The sequence below is a fragment of the Apis mellifera genome, linkage group LG10, assembly GCF_003254395.2.
Source record: "Apis mellifera strain DH4 linkage group LG10, Amel_HAv3.1, whole genome shotgun sequence".
Classification (NCBI taxonomy): domain Eukaryota; kingdom Metazoa; phylum Arthropoda; class Insecta; order Hymenoptera; family Apidae; genus Apis; species Apis mellifera.
This window is the reverse complement of record NC_037647.1, coordinates 10508440-10530986: the sequence shown is the minus strand read 5'-3', so window position 1 is coordinate 10530986 and position 22547 is coordinate 10508440. Positions and strand designations below refer to the sequence as shown.

At 28.0% G+C, this 22547-nt stretch overlaps 3 protein-coding genes and 2 long non-coding RNA genes across 12 annotated transcripts in view; 2 read left to right on the top strand and 3 right to left on the bottom strand.

Moving 5' to 3' along the window:
• Positions 1-5795: 5795 nt before the first annotated feature.
• On the bottom strand, positions 5796-13714 carry LOC100576963 (zinc finger and BTB domain-containing protein 14). 5 transcript variants are annotated; one of them, XM_003250762.4, is made up of 6 exons: positions 13470-13714; positions 8060-8302; positions 7524-7915; positions 7155-7418; positions 6322-6711; positions 5796-6112 (listed from the first exon to the last, which is right to left on the bottom strand). In XM_003250762.4, exons 2-6 carry the CDS (start codon positions 8277-8279, stop codon positions 5864-5866), a joined length of 1515 nt encoding a protein of 504 aa, XP_003250810.2. In that variant the 5' UTR covers positions 8280-8302; positions 13470-13714; the 3' UTR covers positions 5796-5863. The 5 variants fall into 5 exon arrangements, with proteins under 5 accessions (XP_003250810.2, XP_006566222.2, XP_026299228.1 ...); XM_006566159.3 differs by lacking the exon at positions 13470-13714 and adding an exon at positions 10152-10760; XM_026443443.1 differs by lacking the exon at positions 13470-13714 and adding an exon at positions 8879-8903.
• LOC102655241 lies at positions 11733-15253 on the top strand. Its single transcript, XR_003305519.1, has 2 exons — positions 11733-13567; positions 14818-15253. It is a non-coding gene; the product is annotated as an uncharacterized LOC102655241 (long non-coding RNA).
• Positions 15254-16192: 939 nt separating this feature from the next.
• Positions 16193-18853, bottom strand: LOC410194 (protein downstream neighbor of son homolog). The gene is made up of 7 exons (XM_393677.7): positions 18726-18853; positions 17863-18502; positions 17446-17774; positions 17135-17346; positions 16866-17069; positions 16569-16755; positions 16193-16475 (listed from the first exon to the last, which is right to left on the bottom strand). The coding sequence occupies exons 2-7, from the start codon at positions 18474-18476 to the stop codon at positions 16303-16305; spliced, it is 1719 nt and encodes a 572-aa protein (XP_393677.3). The 5' UTR covers positions 18477-18502; positions 18726-18853; the 3' UTR covers positions 16193-16302.
• Positions 18854-19417: 564 nt separating this feature from the next.
• LOC107965079 lies at positions 19418-21652 on the top strand. Of its 2 annotated transcripts, none has more exons than XR_001704544.1 (3): positions 19418-19518; positions 20339-20428; positions 21553-21652. It is a non-coding gene; the product is annotated as an uncharacterized LOC107965079 (long non-coding RNA). The 2 variants fall into 2 exon arrangements; XR_001704543.2 differs by lacking the exon at positions 19418-19518 and adding an exon at positions 19553-19763.
• LOC726017 (lachesin) overlaps positions 20964-22547 on the bottom strand; it is a 79193-nt gene continuing 77609 nt past the window's right edge. For all 3 annotated transcript variants that reach the window (XM_026443445.1, XM_026443446.1, XM_026443447.1), the window contains 2 exons: positions 22096-22152; positions 20964-22017 (listed from right to left, as the gene is read on the bottom strand). In XM_026443445.1, the coding sequence (XP_026299230.1) occupies positions 21890-22017; positions 22096-22152 (185 nt within the window). In that variant the 3' untranslated portion in view covers positions 20964-21889. The remainder of the gene's footprint in view (positions 22018-22095; positions 22153-22547) is intronic.

Genomic DNA, 22547 nt, shown 5'->3' with positions numbered 1-22547 from the left:
AATAGATAATTCATAAGTAAAATTTATTTATAAAATTTCATTTGCATTTTATTAATAAAATTATTATTGTTATGCACATTTTTAATATCGATAACTTGTTAAATTTTTAAATATTAAATGATATTATTAATTTACAATTGTTAGAAGAGGGTTCAAAAAACTCGTCGATATATCGATAATATTCACACACTCGCGATCGTGTATGTGTATGTGTGTATCGTGTGTATGTACATGCATGCGTGCGCGTGTCAAATTGAGAGTGTGAAGAATCGCATACTTCGAGCGTATCAGCGCACACTTCAGGTTAATGAAATTCGACTTTTATAAAAGGAAAAGAAAAAAAAAAAAATACTTTTCAATTGAATTGAAAATTGCGAAAATCACGTATTTGTATCGATTAAGACTTTGTAACCAATTTTTTGTTTTGTTTTAATTAAAATACGAGATACAGGTTCGTACATAATCATATAAAGATTGTGCGAAATAATAAATCGAATTCTCACAGAAATATCCTATTAGAGATATAAATCGAGAGAGATGCGAGAGGCATAAAATAGTTGAAAGTAAATACAGAATAAAAAAAAAAAAAACATCGTTGTATCGCACAAAATATCGATAAGTATCGAGCACACAAAGCATTTTATTATATGATTGGGGTGTAAAATTCACTTGAAAATATGTCAAAAGATATATGCATTTTATACGACAATAAGATAAAATTTAAGGTATGTTCTTGTTATTAGTAACACACAAAAGCGTGCAGCTCGCAATTTGTAATTACTGAAACGACTTGTGTTGTGTATAATTTTCGATTCTGATCATTAAAGACTTCGAACGTTAAACTATATATACATACGTACGCATATGTATAATACAAGTTCTGTGTATAATACAGGTATTTTCTGTGCGTTGCAATTTTTAATTCGTAAAATAATTGTTTAATTTTTAATAATTTTAAAATTATAGAGATGAAATAAAATATTTTAAAAAATATATTAGAATTGAAAATAAAAATGATTGAATTTAAAAGCATAATTTACAATTACGAGAAAATTGCTGCGTACAGGTTAATTGTCAATAAAAATTCTGCGTCATGTTTTATAGCATGTTAACAGTGTTGCAACATTACAATTCCGCACGAGCCTGCCCAGCTTATGAACTATGTATAAATAAAAAGATGAAATGAAAGAAAAGATTTGTATTGAATCTATTTGAATGATTGTTTTCCATTCTTTTTAAATTTTAAGTTATTGCGTATAAACTATTACATGTTACGTTGTATGGTTGACAAATTTTTAGCCAATAAATATTACTGTTTATATCTAAGATATTTATCGCCATTGTTGAATATGTATGTTTGCTTGCTTGTCTGAATGATATGCGTAAATACTTGTAATTAAAATATTTTTATTCAAGCCTCGTATTTTGTAGACAAATTGTTTTCCTATTTTCCTCTGATTAATTCCAATTTATGATGAATATATAATTTAAATCATATTATTATTATTTTGAATCGTTATGTTAAATAAATATCTTCAATATTTCTATAACATAATTTTGAAAAATTCTATATGGAGGAAAATAGATTTGAGAACAATAATGTTGATACAAGGCGGTTTTAATATGTCGATTTCGATGACAAGGACGTATGTATAAAGAAAAATTAATGTAAGGAATCGTCCAGATCGAATTCGTCTCGAGAAGTGGAAACAGAAGCTTATAAAAAAAAACTTTTCCAAAGTTATCGTGCGTTTCTTCATTGACGCAGCTATCGTGAAATGCATTTGCATAATATACATAAATGCAATCAATAGAAATAAGAAATAGAGCGAGAAAAAGAGATATAGAAAAAGCATCGTGCTTTCGATGTTGCCATTAATATATAAGATAATTTATTTAAAAGAAAAAAAAAAAAAACACATAAAAAGTGAATCGATGTTAGAAAATATTAATTCACCGACATAAATTTTATCGATGAAATATCGTGATCACGATATCTCTCGAGGCCAATCTCGAACTAAGACGATTCTTTTTTCGTAATTTTTTTATCAATGACATCAGATATTATGAGATTAGTATACAATTTTGGCGTTACATAATCATTGCAAATCATGATGAAGAGAAAGTATATACGATTATGCTAAACGGAATAATTATCTTAAATTTCCTACCCGACTCTTGAAAAAGTCTGTGTATAAGCGAAAAGAAAATGTATTTGTAAAAATATATTATATGTCGGAGAATATAATGACAATTGCGAGTAACAAGAAGGAAAATATTAATAGTCTTTTTATTTTTAATTGTATCAATTTTTTTCATTTTCATTATTTTATCAATCATTTCATTATTTATATACGTTTCTCACATTTTTAATTTTAACATATTAAATAACTTCTTTTTAAGAATTAGATGAAATAAAAAAGTGACAAACAAAAATAAATTAACAAATTTTTTTCACATATAACATATACATTTACTATCACTATTAAAAAGTTTGGATTAATCAATCTTTTTATAAAATAATGATTTATTATTTTTTTAAATAATCGAATTTTATGGATTTAAATTAATGATTATAAATTTTTGATCACTTTTTGATATACTTCAAAATATAATATATATTTGGGAATTTACTAATTAAACTAGACATTGACTTTAAAATTTATTTACACATGCTACACAATATACACTGTAAGATATGAAGACTCGCGTACGACCTTCTGGACGCTCTAAAGGATTGCACCAAGTACACTCGTAAATTTGTCTGCGATAGACCACGTGAAGGTCACGTCGCTGAAATAAATTGCACATCGCCGTAATAAAAGTTTTAATGCGGGAAGTGTAACACTGGTAAGTCGAGCAACAAGAATTTAACGAAATAAAATGCAATTCGTACAACAACAACAACTGATATTACAGAAAACACAATGAAGATGGCGTTAACGTCTACTACGTAATTATATATATATATTATATATATATATATATACATATAATATACATATATTGAACTCGAACAAAATTGGCTTTTCGTAGATTCAAAATGAATAATTCGATATTCACAAACATTTGTTATTTCATTCTTAAAACATGGAAACAATGATGATTATTTCTTATATCTTATTTGTAAAAGGAATATAAAAATTAAAAATATTATTTGTATTTTCTTTTGATATAGAAACGACAAGTCAATGCAAATAAATAATATGTGTCTCTAGAAAAAATACAAATGTACATTGTTCCATATTTTAAGTATCGAATTAATTCATTCAGTTAAATATAAGCGCAATTATAATAGCTACTTATAAAATTACAAAAACAAGAACACAAGAAAACGTCGATCAATCAAAAATCGTTTAAGAGGTTACGCTTCTAATAAGACAAAAAAAAAAAAAACAAATTAACAAGTTTCGTTCATACGAACGCAAAAAAAAAAAAAAAAAATTGCACCGGTTAATTTTTGAACGCTATTCACCATACTATTGTTTTTTCCATTTTTAATTTATAGTACGACAGGCACGCACACTTACGCACACGTATACTCTAATATTTGGACATTTGTACTTGAAGTATTTATAATCGCGTGTATAACAAAATATTCGAAGCTACATTTTTTTTCTCGGCTCTGAGAATCTGAGATTGAGCCTCATCTATATAGATGTAGTTTGCACTGTCGTACATTTAACTGTAAACTTTAATTTTTATAGCAATAAGTTCAGAGAAATATATATTTTAAAATTAATTTTAACGACAAGTTTATTAACGTTATATGTATATATTCGTATGAAAATTTGGAAAAAAGAAAAATTTATTTTTTTTCATATAATATGATGAAGTTTTTTAAAAAGTTTTTTTAGGCATTTAAATAATTCGAACATATCTTAGGCCTACATTTAAAAACATCTGTTCAAATATAAATCGTTTTATCGATAAAAATAATAAAAATGAAGTAAACTTTATAAAATTCTTCTTGCGTCAGAATCATATATTGCATAATTATTTAATTATAAATTTATCATATTAGAGCAACAACGTAAAATAAATATATATAAATATTCCTCCTAAATTAATATTTAATATGAGAACGTAAACGAATTCTATAACTCGAATCAGTTAAACAGTTTCACAATGCAAACCATACCACAGTCTTCCAGCTTAAGTAATTTGGTCGAGTTTTCAACATAAATTTCATCTCCTAATCTTATCGTACGATAGAAATATCGTGTCTTAAACGACGTAATGGATCGTCGTAAAATCCGACTTATCAGTACCTAAACAATCATCTCGAAAAATGGGAGATAAGGATTGTTTATTATTTTTTCCTATATATGGCCTGTATTCACCCTCGGTTAGTTAATTTCACGTAATCTAACGTAGGTGCTTCAGGTACTCTTTCGAACAAATTTCTATTTAATCTATAACAAGAATACCACGAATCTTAATAAATAAATAAATACAAAAGCCGTGATAAAAATTATTTGGTAAGATTATTTCGCCTTTGCGAGGAAATCGAAGACAGACATGATTACAATTATGATTTACAAATCGTAGAAGAATCATCAAGAAACCTAAATTTAAATCATATTTTATCAATAGTTTTATTGAAAAAAAAAAGGCTTCGTTTCATTTTATGCAAGATGATAATTTTTGTAATAAAATATTTTTAAGTTTTCGATATAAAAAAAAGAATCCAATGATTTATGTCTTTTTATATAAAAACTTTGAATTTAGAGTAGGTTAGGCAATGAATGGAAGAAATATTTGAAGATTAAATATGAAGTCAGGTTATGTTCATTTAGTATGTTAAATTATATAGCGATAACTTTGTTAATTCTAAAATTGTAAATACTCAGATAATTGTGACCTATTGGAGAAATATTAAATAAAAATTTAGAAATAAAAAGGATAAATTCCATGAGAAAAGTATTCATGAAGATAGATCTTTTATCGTGAAGATCAATAAGTAAAACGATGATTGCATCGTTTTGCAAATTGCAATGATTCATTTAAATAACTTTTACGAATCATAAAAAAACAAACTTTTTAAAATAAGAAAATTTGTTTTATATATATATTTTCTCTATTTATATTTTAACGAATAATATTTTGTTCATAAAAATCACTCATCTTGCATATAATGAAGTCTAACCAATAAAATTTTCATAAATTTAAATAAATTTTTCATTCTTGTCTTTTAAGTTTTAAAAATTTATACGAATAATTAATTGAATTTTTTTTCATATTGAATTGATAATCCAAATACCTACATGTTTTTATTTGTATGAATTAAATCTCGTTATTATCTCAATTATTTCGACGAAGTATTATAATAACGAAAGTAAAAGAACGAAAGTAAAACAAATGTTGAAATTTCATATAAGAGTAACAATTATTTCGCAACAATTTCATTCCATTTAAGTTTCGAAATGATATAATACCTAATTAGCATAATTGTATATAGTGAAATGTTTCTAATGTATCGTTGCGTATTTATCTTAGTTATATAAATATGAAATGTAACTTTTAACCAATTTACGATCTTATTAATTTACTAGATTAAAAAATACGAATTTTCTTTGAAAAAAAAATAAACATAAAGAATTAGAAAAATTATTGCACTTAAAACTTTTTAACTAATTAACTTTTCAACTAATTAATCCCATGGTATATATAATATGAAATTTCTAATTAATTTGCCCCTCCTTGTTAAAAGTTATTTGGACAAAGAAAAAACGAGAAAAGTACCTGATTCGTATCGTTGATCGAGAAGCTCGATAATTTTCATCACTCTTTAACCATATTACGATTTCTTACCCATAGAAAAATATTTTTTATAGAAATACGAAAAGAAATGAGAAATTATTTAAACGATATCTTGACCGTTTTCTACCTGACACCCATAATTGTCTTTGTCCTTATTCGCATCTTTATCTTTATTCTCATTTCCTTCTTCCACTATGTCTTCTTCTTGTTCCTTGAGTTTCCCTTCATTTTCAATGGATGCTAAATCTTCATTCTTCTCTGCTGAATTCGCAGAATGTGATTTGTTTAACAAAGAACTAAATTCTCCAAATTTTAAAATTTCTTCCATGGCTGACTGTTCTAAATTTACCTGTAACGAATATTTGCATTATTATCTAAATCTAAATTAATTTTCCTTTTCTACAAATGATAATGATAAATTTTATTACATTAATGTTTTCCAATTCATAATAATGAAAAAGGATAAAAAAAAATTGAAGAAAAATTAGGATCATTCGTGAAAACATTTACAAATGATTGATTATATTGATACAAATGTTATGAAAATACATGTCTAACCTTTCTCGGTCTACCCCTTTTTGCTTTACCAGGTACAGAGGAAACCGACTGACAACTGGAACTCGACAAGTTATTCTTTCTCTTTGGCCATTGTAAATGCGAGTCCAAATGCTGCTTCAACTTGTCCTGCCTAGCAAACATTCGTGGACAAATACTACAGGCAAAAGGTCGTTCACCTGTGTGAACCCTTCTGTGTCTAGCCAGATGAGAAGCTCTCGTAAAGGCCAAAGTGCAAAGATCGCAAGAAAAAGGTTTATACTGAGCTTTTTCAGACTTGGTTTGTATCGGCCTCGTCTCTTTCCCTTCGTTCAATACTGATCTCTTCGTAGATATATCGCCCTTTTTCTTCACACTTAATCTCGAATTATCGTCCATACTCTTCGAAGAATCCTGAAAATAAAATAGTGTCATGATGAAGAAAAATCGTTTTCAATAGAGAATGATTTTGAACTTACAAGAACGTACACAACAATTGAAGGATTCAGAGGCTAATCAATATAAATCAAATTCTCTGAAAATGATTTGCATAATTCAAAAATCATTTTATCCTTTAAACTTATCCAACTTTAATAAATCAATTAATTTAATTGTTTAATATTAATTTAATTGATTTGTCAAACAAAAGATTTGAATAATAAAAAAATTTTTGAATTTACTCATAAGTCATTTTCAACAATATGATTTACACGGATTAATTTCCAATTATTATCACAATCAATTTATTCACAATATCGCATCCTGCCTGATTGTAAATATCGATCGGCCAAAATTAGACCAACGAATAATTAAAATACCGATGAGAATGAATTCCAATCGTGATCATCTTATCGTACCAGACTCTCATCTCGTTCTTGTAAGTCGTCGTTCATCTGTATATCCGGTACCGTAGGATCTGAGGAAGCGTTATTAAAATTCGACTCGCATTTAACCGCACTCGAATCCTCGTAACTCTCCCTCGTCGAATCTTCCTTCGAAATGACCCGATCCTTCGATCTATACTCCAATATATCATTGTTCCTCGTCGAACGTCCCACGGAGACTCTTTTCTGACCTTTGAACCTCGTCTCTCGTTTGTACATAGGAGGCGGCATACGTCTCTGAAACGAGGGAATTATGTATTATTATGTTTTTAACAAATTGTCAAATTGATTTCTCAAACTAATTTAAGCAATTTTGATTAATATCCTTCGATCACAGCTTACGATTTGCGTGTCAGAGGTATGCAACGGTTCGTCGAACGCATCCTCGTGGCCGTCGATCACCATTGGATCGTCTTCCACCTCGATCTCTTCCACCTTGATGTGATCCTCTAACGACTCTATGGAAGACTGTTTCGGTAAGAATGGAATCACGGACGGCTCCTTCATATACTCTGTCGTGTGAACCCTCGCTTCTATGTGACACCGTTGCATCCTCGTCTCGACCCTCGTGTAAGGGCTGCGACTGTTCTCTTGGTTTCTCTGATCACCGGAAAGGCCACGGATCTCTAAATCCGTCGCGGTCTTGATCAAGGAGGGCAAATGCTCCTCGGCAACGTCGATCGAACCGCGATACATGAAGTCCAGAAGACATTCCATCTCTTCGACTGCCACACCTGCCCGATACAAATTGCGTTAATTAGATACACTTTATAAATTTGTTATTTTTTTTAAATTATTATATCGAATTATATTATCGAGTTTCACGATTAAAAAATTTTTGTCAATGACAAAATGTCACATGTTTTTAGCTGGCTTACCTTTTAAAATAAGAATTGGCTGTTCACCGTAATGTTCTTTGAAGACTCTTTCGAAGTAAGGACTACACGCGGCCAAGACCAATCTATGCGCCCTCAACATTCCATCTTGACAAGCTAACGTTGTATCTGTCAAGGAACCACTTTTGTACAATCCTTCGAATAATCCAGACAAGTTGGCTAGGTGATTGTTCCACGTAAGGTTGAATGTCTTTTCACCCATTATTGTGACGTGTCCAGTGTTCCCTGTAGAACAAAGAATCCGTATTAATTCGCACGAAACTTTTTCAGAATTTTATCTATTGATTGATAAAAAAAAATGTACATTCAATGATCTTGTAAATTATTTTTAGCGGTATTATATTATCAGGAAAAATCTGTCTGAAAAAATTAATGGTTCGTTAACGATGTCAATAATAAAGTATTGTATAAAATTTTGTCAATTAATTATTGATTTATTAATTAAATGGATATGTTCATAAGTAACGTATTTATATTCGTCAATATTATTTTATATGTTTAATATTTACCTTCATTGATTAACGATTGTTTCATGTTAGTTATTTTGAGCAATATGAAAAAAGAATCTGGTCAAAATTTTATTCAACACGTAAAGTTATGAATGGATATATTCACATAATAAATTTGCATAACGTTTGTATATTAATTATTTTGAAAATTTCAAGATACAGATATCTTCGAGAAAGTACACATCGAAACGAGCAACGACTGTAATTCACAATCAATACAAGGAGAATATTTCAACAGTGTGTTTATAAGTGTTACATCATAATTGAATCATACTTGTACATTGATACTGACATTGAAACATCAATTCATTTCACACGTTCCACGCAATTATTCGAATCCTTTGTGTCGAGATATTTATATAATAGTTTGCTTCTTATTGTTGTACACGCGATGTGACAAAGTCTAACAATGTTGGTATATAAACACTCGTGTCACGTGATATTCGTGCAGTTTAAGCGTTCACAAACTTCACGAAGTTCATGAACGATAATTAAAATCAAGAATAATTTATTACCACTATTGTAATTAGTATTTATTACGAAGACATTTAAATTGATAAAGAGAAAAAGAAAGAAAAAATTTTCATTGCATTGTTGAAATTGGAATAATTGTTCAAAAATTTATTTAAATTCGTAATTTTATTATTAATTAATTCCATTTAATGAAACTAAAAAAATTATTTTGCTAATTTTCTCTTTAAGTTAATCGATGTGGCAGAATATTACTTGTATATTTATTCAAATATTATTTCGAGTTACATACATTTTCACGCATATACACTGCATACGAATGAGTATAAAAATAAAAAATCATTTATTGTCGAGGATACAAAGTCGAAAGGAAAAAACAAGGATTCGATTGTGTAATTGTAAAATAAAATAAAAAAAAAAAAATCGATTCTATGAAGAAAAAATTTAGAAATAGAAGATATACAAGATCTTCAAAGAAATTTAAATAAAATTGTATTTAAAATATAAGAAATACACTCAATAGCAGAAAGAAAGTATTACATAAAAATCAGAATTACATAAAATAAGAAAAAAAAAAAATACAAGAAGAAAAGAAGAGGATCATAAAAAATAAAGTGAGGTTACATATTTTCGTTTTATCAGATAAAAGGAACGAAAAAAATTATGAATTCTCTTAATCAAATGAAGAGAATATTAAAATAAAGAAACATTTAACAGTATGATAAGAAAAATTATGTTAAAATTATGTTTAAAGTCAGGATAAAAAAAGTAGAAGAAATCGAAGAACAGTGATCGCAAAAAGTGAAATAAAATTATATATCTTCTTATTAAATTATGAAAAAAAAAATTATAAAATTATCAAATGTAGTAGTAAGATAGAAAATTTTATTTAAAATAATTTAATATCGTGATAAGAAAAATTAAAATGGAATTATAATTATGTATAATTTCACAATAAAAAAAAATAATAGAAAAAGAAGAAAAACTTACAACGATCGCGAGAAGCGAAATGAAATTATATATATATATTTGAATCGAGTAAAAACAGAAAAGAATAAAAAGACATTGCGAAATTATCAAATAGAGAAACTCACAATTTAAATACGATCGCAATACGATATCCGGCGTAACGTTGTTATTTATATCGCGTGAAATAAAATGGAACTAGGGGAAGAAAGCTAGGCTAGTGAAATACGTGGTCATAGGGAGGATGCACAGTTAGATGTATGGATACACGGGAATGTAGTGGAAAGTGGGCTGAAGAAGGGCAGAGCGATCTAGCGGTGGTCATGCGCAGACGTGCATGGCTAGGTCCGATCCATAATTTCGTTGGTGGACCCCGTCACGCATTTGCCAAGGGGCTAGGCTCGTGTGTCGCACCCTTTTTTCCCTTTCGTTTCGAAGCTGGCTACGTCACACGAGGGGGGACCACGAAAATCGACAACCGTCTACAGAGAGAAAACGGCCCCCTCTGCGCGATCGAGGATGGTCGTGTTCTTGCTGGGAGAAAATTTTAAACATGTTTCTTTTTGGCGACAGAAAAAGAGAGAAAAGAGATACACATACACATACACACAAAACACACACATATACATACACATCTTGTTCCAACCACGAAGAAAAAGATACTAAGAAGTGTGAAGTAACAATATAATGTCATAGGGATTTAATTCTTTACTAGTATTTTTTGTGTGGAAAATAAATAAAAAAAGAAGCATTATTAAAATTATAATTAATAAAATAATAAAATTAAATACGATTTATTTGTTATACGATTCAAATTTTAAATTGAACATTTGAAAATTAAATATATTTATACGATATATCGTAAATAGACAAATTGTCACTAATGAAAAAATTTAATTATTTTTTTCTTCGTTCCAAAAATATGATAAAACTGATAAAAAGTAAAAGTTATTTAATATCAATTTAAGATAAATTTTATTGTCGAGATATTTTCATATGTAAAAAAAAAACAAAGATAAAAATTTCACAAGGCTAAAATCTGTGATTAATAAATACCAAATATTCTTAGTTATTCATCAAAAACATAAAACATCAATATCATTAAAATGTATATATTTAATATCTATTATTATTAATTTTAAATGATATAAAAGTTCAACGAGTTACAATCACGCGAAAATTATTTAAGATTATTTTTTAGTTTTTGAAAATAAATTTTTTTTATTATATAATTTGAAATATAATTTATTATACTTCAAATTCTAACATTATATGAAATATATTAAAATAATATCAAAATAATATTTGCATATTATCAAATAATGTCAAATTTATGATACTTATATTCTTATATACGATTAGATATATAATTTATATTATATGATTTGTGCTATATAAATTAATTAGATAATCTTTATTTAAATAAGGTAAAGATACAAGTGAAACAAACATTCATCAAGATGAAACATTGAAGACTTAGAATTATTCTTGAAAAACAGGTATGGTATATTTAATATGTGCATTGATTACGTAGCAAATAGGTGCATATAAAAAGAAAATAGCTTAATAACAAAATTCAACTTGTTTTTATAAATTTACATTTATTTAAGATATTATAATCGTAATTTGTCCATTTCTAATAATATAATCTTTAATTTTACAATTTTAATCATATACCGAAACATTTCGTTAATAATTCGATATATATAAAACACTATGATAAAAAAAACAATTGATATCAGGTGTATGTAATCATTTTAGATACACATTTATAAAGATAAAGTTATCGAGACATTATTAAACAGGTATAAAAGTAATGTTTCTTGCTTAAAATTATAAGAATTAAATTTAAATTTCGAACGTTGGATTTAGGTTAGGTTGTTCTACGTTAGATTTTATATTTTTATAAAAAAACGATTTAAGTGATAAAAATAATTTTTTATCAGCAATTGCTTATGAAATAAAATTATTAATGGAAACGATTACTACGATATTTCAAGGAAAATTTCATTCACATTCGAATAGCTTGTGACTATATTCGATGTACCATCTGTATCCTCGTACAAGTATAATAAACATACTAAAACTATCCACTCAACGAGTTACGAAAATAACAGCGTGAACAGAAGCAGAAATTTTCACTAACGAATTATTTTCGTATCACTTTTGTATTTTGCTAATATTAAAATATTATAATAAACGTTACATTTTCGTCAAATAAAAAAAATATTTATGTTTTAAATCAACAAAATATTGCTTATTCAAAATTTATCATCTTAACCTATACACATTTATAAAAGCGGTCGACAACTGTTAAGCAATCGAAAATATTCAATTTCATAAAATTCAGAGTATTACGCGTTTATGACAATACTTATTCATTATGGTTTATTTGAAATTACGTATCGAGGTCACTGATTCGCGTGACTAAGGTATCCAAGAATGCACAAGATCTCCCGTGGCTGGTTAGAGCGCTCTAGAACGCTGAAGATCAAGAGAGCAAAGAGTCGGTTTAAACCGTGTGCCCCGTCCTAACGTCGACTCTATTAATACCCGCGCCTTGTCGTCGCGTCTCGAGAACGTGTGCACAGATATAGAAGCATTAATACGACTGTCCTTTTTATTAAAAAATCTTCTGTTCTTAGCACCGACAAATCGAACAATCATTTTCGAGTTGATCTCGATACGACCAGTACACGAGAGAAATAAATAAATCGAATACTAGAAAATAATCGAAACAATTTTAACGCTTTAAAAATCGAGGTATCGAAATCTATTTCGAGATTGTTATTCTACAAAAATAGAAACATCGAGGGTCTATCGTTACGATTGATTAAATTAATTTAAGAAGTTTAAGTAATAAAATATATATTTAAATGTAATCTGGCGTGTATTTTCCCTTCGCGAATTTTATTATTTCAAGACAAAATTGCAACGACACGATCTTCGATATCAACTTCGAGAAACGAAAGAAAGGAGTTGCAGCTTTAACAGGACATATCGTAGATGTCGTACAAGTGCATTCGCAGTCAATTATATGATCAGCTACGACCATTCGCTTCATGAAGCTATTAGGAACAAGTTAATAGAATCATCGCACCGTTCCAATGTACGGTGGGTTATGGTAAACAGAAAGAGGAAAAGGTACAAACTGTTACAATTCTAACTTAGCCTACAGATGTCGTACGAAGTCTTAAACTCGATCGAGTCAGTGCAAATACTTAATCGACAATGTCATTTCACCCTTGTGAAAAGTTCTTTCACCGATTCGAATCGATAATTGATCAAAAGATCGCTGTCAAAATGCAACTATATTTAGCGATTTGTCGAACAAGTCTTAAATTAGAAATGCAACGATACTGAGCAAAAAGAAAAAAGCGTAAAGATCGTTTCCCGAGGACAGCTATATCCTAACCATAAATTCTATTTTCTTCGTATTCACTCACCTTTGACGATAAAAAGTTAAAAGACGGATTCAAGTCTCGCGAGATTAAAAATATCAGCAGCAGGAGATCAATCGGGCGACCACGGTCCAAGAAGGAAGGTAAGGTTAAAATACACCTTGGCAAGTTTTCCACTTGTTCCTTTTTTCCACAACCACCGTATGTGTGTTACATACACCCTTATTTCGTTCGTTCCCCGAAATAAGAAATTTCGAGCGAGAACACCGGATCGCGGACGAAAAAAAGCGTACGCGAGGAACGTACACCAAGTGTGGTATCGAGCAAGCTATTGGGCTCACTCTGCGAGGGGCACGGCACGTGCTGGGGCTCCCTCGACCGAGTCGCGACTGATATCATTTCCAGCGGGGGACTGTGGGGTCGGCAGCCAGAACCCCACCAGGGGGTCTTCGTGCAACCCCCACGCGGTGTCGTAGTAGTCGTGTTCGCCGTCGTGGTTGTAGCTCGTTGTCGTGGCTCCACCGTTGCTAGCCTCTCGAAACCCCCTTTGCACGTACAGGGAATAAGGGACCAGGATGTATACGTACATCATGGGGAGAGAGAGACTCTCTCTCTCTCTCTCTCTCTCTCTCTCTCTTTCTTCTCTCATATCGCGATCCTTCTATCGTTCTCGCTCGTACTCTCTCGCTCTTGCGCTCCCGCGTACCTTTCTCACCTCTGTCTCGTTTCTACGCGCACTTTTATCGTCTACCTCGCTCCTCGTTCCTCCGCGTACTTCTCTCTCTTTGTCCGTATCTCCATCCTTGTCCCGCGCAACGCGTCAGGCCGAAGTTTGTTTCTCTTTCGCCGTTCTACTAGCTTCGTTCGGTTCAGTGTAAAACACGCGCAACACCAACGCGACCGTACATTCTTCCTCCCCCGCCCGTGGCCCCCTCCCCTCGCGCGAGTCCCTTACCCCCTACGTATCCAGCAGCTTTATCCACCCTGAACCCTCCTATGTACGAGGGTTGCTTCTCGGCAGGCCTCGATCGGACGTTCGCGAGAAGGGACTTTCCCCTCTGCCTCTCTACACCGCCCTAACCATGCTTTTTTTTTTTTTTTTTCGTATTTCAGATTCGAGCTTGTTGTTTCACTCTCGAGAAAAATTTTATCCCACATGTTACATTTCACGACCTCTTTATTAGTAATTTCGAACGAATTATTGTAAAATATCGTAAATCATCGTAAATACAAATCATAGTATTTTTTTAAAAATGGAATGATTATAAAATTTTTCATTTTGGCTGATATTCAAAATTGATTATATTTTATTTATTTTTATATGTGTATCATATTCCCTTTTTTTTTTTTTTTTTTTTCATTATCAATTTTCAAGGATTTAAAATGTTTTTAGTTGTTTGATAAGATTACGATGCTATCGTAAAGAAATTCGACTTTGGAAATTGGAAAAAGGAAAAGGCAATTTTCAAATGGATGGCAAAGAAGATTTTTGGTATATATATACGAATATTCGTTTCTCAACAAAAGTCCTCGAGGGCAATATTATCGATGCATTATTCGATTCAAAAAGTAAACTCGTATAAAAGACCTTGGAACATATAACTGCTCGTTAAAGAATATCGCAATACGATGAACACTGACTGCAATGGGCACTGACGTAATCATCACATTTATGTAGACGCTCATATTTGATGCGAGTCTACACATACGTATGCGTAAATTATAATAGTCGTATTCAATTCCTATATCTAGATTCACGTATCAATACAATTTTTAAAAAAAAAAAAATCTCTTTCATCAAATTTGAAATCTTGAATATGATATAAAATTGAAATTAAATGAGAGAAACTTGAATTTTATCGGCAAATAGGGAAGAGATATTTTTATATTTATATATTAAATTAATTATGGAATTAAATTGATATGGAAAAATAAATAAAACAATACCTTATTACAATATATAATTGATTGTTCACGCTCGAGGTGACCGGGCGACCAATTCGGGGGCAGCGAGCGAATATCGATTCGTTATTTTTAGGGGTAGTCCATCCATGAACCCCACCTTCGTCGCGCCCCCGTTCGAAAATTTGTCTCTAATGAATTATTATTATTATGAATATATTTATAAATCTAGTTTGTTCTATGAAATTAAAGAAATAAATAAGGAAAATAAAAAAAATAAAATAGAAAATAAGAACAATTTTTTTAAAAATTATAATATTTTGTTATTAAAAAATATTTTACATAGAAAAAAAATTCAATTTGTATGGAATACTTAAAAGGTTATAGTAATTTAAAAGATTAAAATAACATATATATATGTTATCTACAAAAATTATATAATTTTTATAGTTAATTTAAATAATTATAGATAAATGTTAATACATATTTAAAAATAGATTAAATAAAAATTTCTTTAATTAGCTTTCAAATATTTATTGCACAACTGATTAAATTTCTTTAAATAAACAATTTTTAGAAAAATAAATATATTAATATTATAATTTTTATTTATAATTTATATTTTATCATTATTTTAGTCAATATATAAAATTTAATATCAATAAAAAATGGTATTATTATAATTACACATGATAATTATGATAAGGCATTTTCATAATTTTTATTAATTCGTTAAATATTTTTATTATTCGTTAAAATTAATATTAATTTTTAATCTTAAAATAAAATCAATTATATTCATTTGAATTAATATTATTTAATATTTATATAAATTAATAATTAATTTGACAATAAATTATATTATCATAACATTTAAAATTATTTACAAAAGTAAAAATACAAAATATTTCTTTTTCTTAAATTAAAATTTAAGCATAACTGATTAAGCTCTGCTTTTAACATTAACAATTATTTGTCAAGACCATGTGTACAAATTATTTGAAAATTTAATATTTTCTATAATTTGAACATAGGCTGGATCAGGACTACAAAAATGTTTTAATAATTCACTATTAAATCCACAATCGCTCAAATTTTCTTTGCCAAAAACATATTCTGGAATTGGTACATTTTTGGATTCCGTTTGTTCTGTAAAAAAAAAAAATTGTTAGTTCTTTATATAATATTTGTACTATACAAAATAATCATTATTTAAAAAAAAAAAAAAAAATATATATGTACCAAATTTCTGTTTCATTGCTGAAAATGAAGTTGTCGAACCTAACTGTGCACAACTGGCAGAATATTGTTCTAGTTGGCTAGATTTCATTAAAAAACAAAGAGAAGGCAACACATGAGGCAAAAGTGGTCCTTTTAATTCCAAAGAAAAATATCTTTCTTTATCAACACGAACTGTACTTTCTTTAACCTTTAAAAATGAAAATAACTTTCAATTTATGTTACATTATTATAAATATTTATATTATTTATTTATTATTATTTTTATAAATATAAATATTAAATAATAAAATATAATACCTTAATTGGTTTTAAAGTTGCACCATGAAAAGCCACTGGTGAGAGGAGAGTTGGAGGCACACCTGCCAAAGGACCACTTGTTGTAATAGCAGATTTACAATTAATTAAAAAATTAAATAAAGCTTGTGCATCAACACCTTTTACAAAAATAAGAGATTGTTTCATATTATCTATTTCAATTTGTTTTTCTAATGTTATTCTTGCCTGCAATAAAATTATATATTTATAAATAATATATTAAAACAAAATTGCATGTATTTGAAAATTACCTGAGAATTATTAATTTTACGAATTTCAGAATTTTCAACTCCTAAACTTTCCAACCATTCATCTTGTGTTTGATCTTCTTCATCATCAGGATTTTCATTCTCAGTAAAGTTTGATGCATTTGACAATGTTGAATCCACAGTATCACATCCTGAATCAATTGTATCTGATCGTCGTTTAGAATCTTTTTTCAAAGGCATTGTATATTCAATTTCTATAAAAAGATAATAAAATAATATGAAATTTTTTTAATATTATATATATATATATAATATATATTAGTAATATATATTATATTAATATATATATATACCTTCTTGTTTCAGAGATTCTCTAAAACCACGTGTTGTAGGTGTTAAAAGTGCATGAGCTTCAGAAATTCCACATATTCCAGCAGCACGAAATAACACAGTAAAATTGTTTGCACACACATAAAAATATGGACATTGCCGTGCTCTTAATAAATGAAAAAGAGATCTAAAACTTTCACTCCATTCTTTATATAAAGCTTCTTTGATGGCTATATTGTTTACTATTGTTGTATTACTTGTTAAATTTGCACTCACTTTGCCAGCAGAGCGAGGAAATAATTCTAGCCATGGTAATGAAGGATGTTGCCATATTAAACAACATCTGTGTAATCTGTTCAATAGATATTTTAATCAATTGATCTGTCTTTTCTATTAAATTAAAATATACAAAATATTATAAAAAATATTATAAAAAATACCTTGCATTTGGACTAGTATCTAAAGTTGAATCTTGTTCGCTAATATCTAAACATCTTACAAAACCAGTAGTACCTGATGCTTCTTCGCTAGTTTTCAATTTACAATTCCATGGAAATGGTTTTGGGGACATAAATCTCATTTTAGTTTTTAAAGTCCAATCCATTGGAATATATTTTTCTCCTTTTGGAATTTCTGAATCCAGAATATTCTTATTTGTTTCCAATTGCAGAAATGCATTACTGAATGTTAAAGGACAATCAAGCATTAAATTTTCAATTTTATTTTTTTTAGGAGTTTTAAGTTTTAATAATTCAAATAATGTGTTATCATCACTAGTTTCCAATTCTGGAGCTGTTACATTCAATTTTTTATTTTTTATTTCATCCTTAGCAAAAGGATTTTTTCTCTTTTGACCTACACATTCATTAGATTCAATATTTTGCTTATTCTCAATTGTTTTTTGAGTAGATCCTAATCTTGAATTTTCTCTATTAATACGTGTATTATTTATACGTGCTTGAAGTGCACGTTTTTTCATTTTTAGACGATGTAACTGCATTACTTCGTCTGGTTTTTTCCATTCTAATAGTTGCACTTTGTTTATATTCTCCATTGGTAATTGAAATAAATATTGTCATCCTATCACATAAAAAATATAAATAACTTACTAATAATGATAATAATGATATATAATATTAAAAAAATTGAACTATAATATTAATTTTTCTTTAAAAATTTCGTTTTTGAATTACAATTATAGGTTAGGATTTTAAATATTTCATATTTCTATTTCTTTCAGAATGTTAAATATTTTTTAAAAATATTGCAAGAAGATAAATATAAAATAGTTAGATATACATACGGCTATTTAAAACTTTTTTTTCAATTTAAAAATATCGTCAATTAAATGAAGATTCCGACATTCACTAAAGTCACTACTAAACTCACTACTACATAAGATGTAGTAAAGTAAACAAGATGTCGCACCGAACGCATATATTTTCTTTACTATAACTGTACTTTATTATAACTGTATTTTGCTCTAACTATACTATATTTATATATATAATATATATATACACATAATATGGAAAAATTTCAATATATTTATTTTATTTCCAAATATTTCAAATTATATTTTATTATTTAAATAATAAAAAAATATATAATATTTAAATAATTAAAAAATAATTGAAAAAATAATAAATAAATTAATTTTAATATTTTATTTTTATTATATTTTTAATAAAATAGAATAGTTATATTTTTAATAAAATAGGATAAAAATATTAAAATTAATTTATTTATTATTCTTTCGATTATTTTTTTAAAAATAAAATCATATATTTTTATATTATATTGCATAATATATAAATTTAATAGTAATAAAGTTTTTTATAGATTTCTATAATATTAAACATATAACAAAAATAAAATATTAAAATTTATTTATATAATTTATTTCCCTTTATTCTTTAAATTATTATATATATTAAATATATAATTAAAGCATATCATGTAATATTTTTATTTTCCGTTTTGAATAGAAAAGAATCGTATTATTGCTTTAGCCAATAAGAAAACAGCAATCAGTATGTGACATTATTCAGTTATTAAAAATCGTGATAGGATGTGTAGTTTTCGGATCGATAAAAGTGCGTGATATTTTTATTAATATAATTTATAGACAATTGTTAATTTTTTATAATTAATACTTCACTGTTTAATGATAATTTATTGTAAAATTTTTTATTATTTCGAAAAAATCACAATTACAAACGATCAGACATAGTTTATCGTGCCGTTTGCATTTAATCTTTCTTCATACATATTTGTAAGAAATTTTGACACATAACTACAATTTTTTTATCGAAAATATAACTTCATTTCGTAGATATAGGTATGTAATATTGTCTTTCATTACGATCAATTTTATTGAATTAAATTATTTAAATATATTTAATATAAAGACGCATTTTTTATTTATTTATATATTTATGCATTTGTGTAAATTTAAAAAAAAAAAATGTTCACTATTGAAAATATTTCTTACCACAATCTTTCTAGTGATTCGTGTTTATACGATTTGTTGCCAAATTATTCCCTCTCCAATTTGAAATTTAATAGGCATAACGACGTAAGATTTCATTATTGTGTTGACATTTGTGATATTTAGATGTCGTTTCTTTTCGTGCCATGTGTAATTTTTTTGCATATTTACTTATTTTATTTTATTTTCCAAAAATATATTTTTTTATTATATAATAATATTCAATTAGTAACATATTTATTATCATAGTTGATAATCTTTTGAATTAAATTATTTTTTTTTATCGATTTATTTAGATTGGCAAATAATTCATATTACAGGTTTCGAAGATGAAATTTTAGTTTCTTGTTTTATTTCAATATAACTATTTTTGTAAATACATTTGATACATTTATTTTAAATTTTTTATTTTCTTTTGTGATTAGATCATTAGATGATTGCTGCAACGACTTAGAAGATGGAAAAAGAATTATCAAATATAGACGCCATGATAATTGATGTTTTAGAGATTAAAGGTAAGTGTAACAAATTTTCGTAGGGAATATTGAGCTTCAGTTGATAATGTCGAATAATATAACTTATCAAAAGTGCAAAGCAAGTGCTGCCACATGATAAGTACATATTTCTAAAAATTGAGATGAGAATATACACAGGTTTCAATAATTTAAAATAAAATAAATATTAAAAATTTCTTTTTAAAAAAATATTTTTTTTTTAATAATTTATCGTACTATTTAAAAAAATATTTTTTTTTTAATAATTTATCGTACTATCTATCATGAATCTATCGTGAAATAAAGTGGGTTTAAAAATATTTTTGATTCCTTTATTTTATATTTTTTTTAGTTTTATTTTGATACATAGAAAGTCTTGTAAAGTTTCCTTTTCAAAATAAAACTTTAAGATAAAGATCTTATAAAACTATTTTACCTTCGTCGTGATATGGTAGATGTATACCTATTCGAAAATATATGAAAATTATTATGAGGAAAATATAAAATGAGGAAAAGGAAGTGAGATATAAGGTTATATGCAATTGTAGACAATATATATACAACGTTCGATCGCATATTTTTATTTCGAAACATCGAATTTCCTGACGTCTAAATATCCGCAACGCTGATACCAATGATAAGATGATTGTGAAATGTATTTATTATCAACGTTTCATTAAAGCATTATTAGGAAGGGCCAAGCTGTTTCAGCGTTTCCAAGTCTTGTATTTTTTTTTTTTAATATTATTTATTTTGCGGTGCGTCTTTCCATCGATCCATCGATTTTGTAAATCGACACTTAGCAAAATGAATTTGCAAATCTAAATGGGCGCATACATTGACAACATCCATTGATCTAAAAATGTTTTCAACATTTGGAAGTAGGAAAGGGGGAAATAGGAAGATGTGTGGAGAACACGAACCTCCAAGTTTTATTTTTTTTTCTTTCTTTGGTTCGCCATTCTCTCTCTCTCTCTCTCTCTCTCTCTCTCTCTCTCTCTCTCTCTCTCTCTCATCATTCACACACACATTCAAATAATTCGAATTTTCTTTTCTTCGTTTAGAATTGCAAATACTCTCTCTTTGATTTGTATTACGCTCAAACACACATATTCACATTCTTGCTTTTATTTCTTGTTTTTTAGCACAAAGTTATCCGGCAGTCAGTTTGGCAGTGATCAACAGTTGATGGATGCCTTCTTCACCGCGGCCAGAGTAGCACTGATATGAACAGACACATCGATAAATAATGCGATAACTTTTTCCAACATTCTCTCTCTCTCTCTCTTTCTCTCATCATTCACACACACATTCAAATAATTTGAATTTTCTTTTCTTCGTTTAGAATTGCAAATACTCTCTCTTTGATTTGTATTACGCTCAAACACACATATTCACATTCTTGCTTTTATTTCTTGTCTTTTGGCACAAAGATATCCGGCAGTCAATTTGGCAGTGGATGATCAACAGTGGATGCCTTCTTCACCGTGGCCAGAGTAGCACTGGTATGAACAGACACATCGATAAATAATGCGATAACTTTTTCCAACATTCGAACAATCCTTTAAAGCTGTTACCGGCGCCTGAACTTTGCGCCGCTTCGGCTAAACCTGAACGATACAATCGATATTATTTCATGCTACGTATTTATTTCATAATAGTCATCGTCGTGAAAAGAAAAACCTTACCGCCGATTATAGATACGTGATCCTTTCGTGATGATCTTTCGAAACCAATCTTAATTTCTGAAAATAGATATATATGTACATTGATATTTTCGTTAAAATTATTTTAATTTTCAAATCATTCGAAGAGAGAGAGAGAGAGAGAGAGAGAGAGAGAGAGAGAGAGAGAGAGAGAGAGAGAGAGAGAGAGAGAGAGAGAGAGAGAGAGAGAGAGAGAGAAATTGAAATAAATGAAATATATTAAATTACATTTATAAAGTATTAATATTGTGAGATATTTTTAGTAGATTTTTAGAGGTTAAAATAAACACAAAAGTTATACAAAAATTGAAATCGATTGTTTAGGTTAAGTTAAATTAAGTTAAGTTAAATTTATTTACAAACAATTGAAGAAATAAAATGAAACTAACAAAATGAAGCAATAATATCATAGAAATAGAATGAAATAGTTTCTT

Coding starts and splice junctions, on each gene's coding strand:
- LOC410194 (XM_393677.7), bottom strand. CDS start 18,476: ATGGAGAATATAAACAAAGTGCAACTATTAGAATGGAAAAAACCAGAC. Junction 17,775..17,862: donor GATACTAGTCCAAATGCAAG/GTATTTTTTATA, acceptor TCTATTGAACAG/ATTACACAGATGTTGTTTAA. Junction 16,756..16,865: donor CAACTTTAAAACCAATTAAG/GTATTATATTTT, acceptor TCATTTTTAAAG/GTTAAAGAAAGTACAGTTCG.
- LOC100576963 (XM_006566158.3), bottom strand. CDS start 8,611: ATGAAACAATCGTTAATCAATGAAG. Junction 6,712..7,154: donor AAGAACGAGATGAGAGTCTG/GTACGATAAGAT, acceptor TTTTATTTTCAG/GATTCTTCGAAGAGTATGGA. Junction 6,113..6,321: donor AAAGGGGTAGACCGAGAAAG/GTTAGACATGTA, acceptor TATTCGTTACAG/GTAAATTTAGAACAGTCAGC.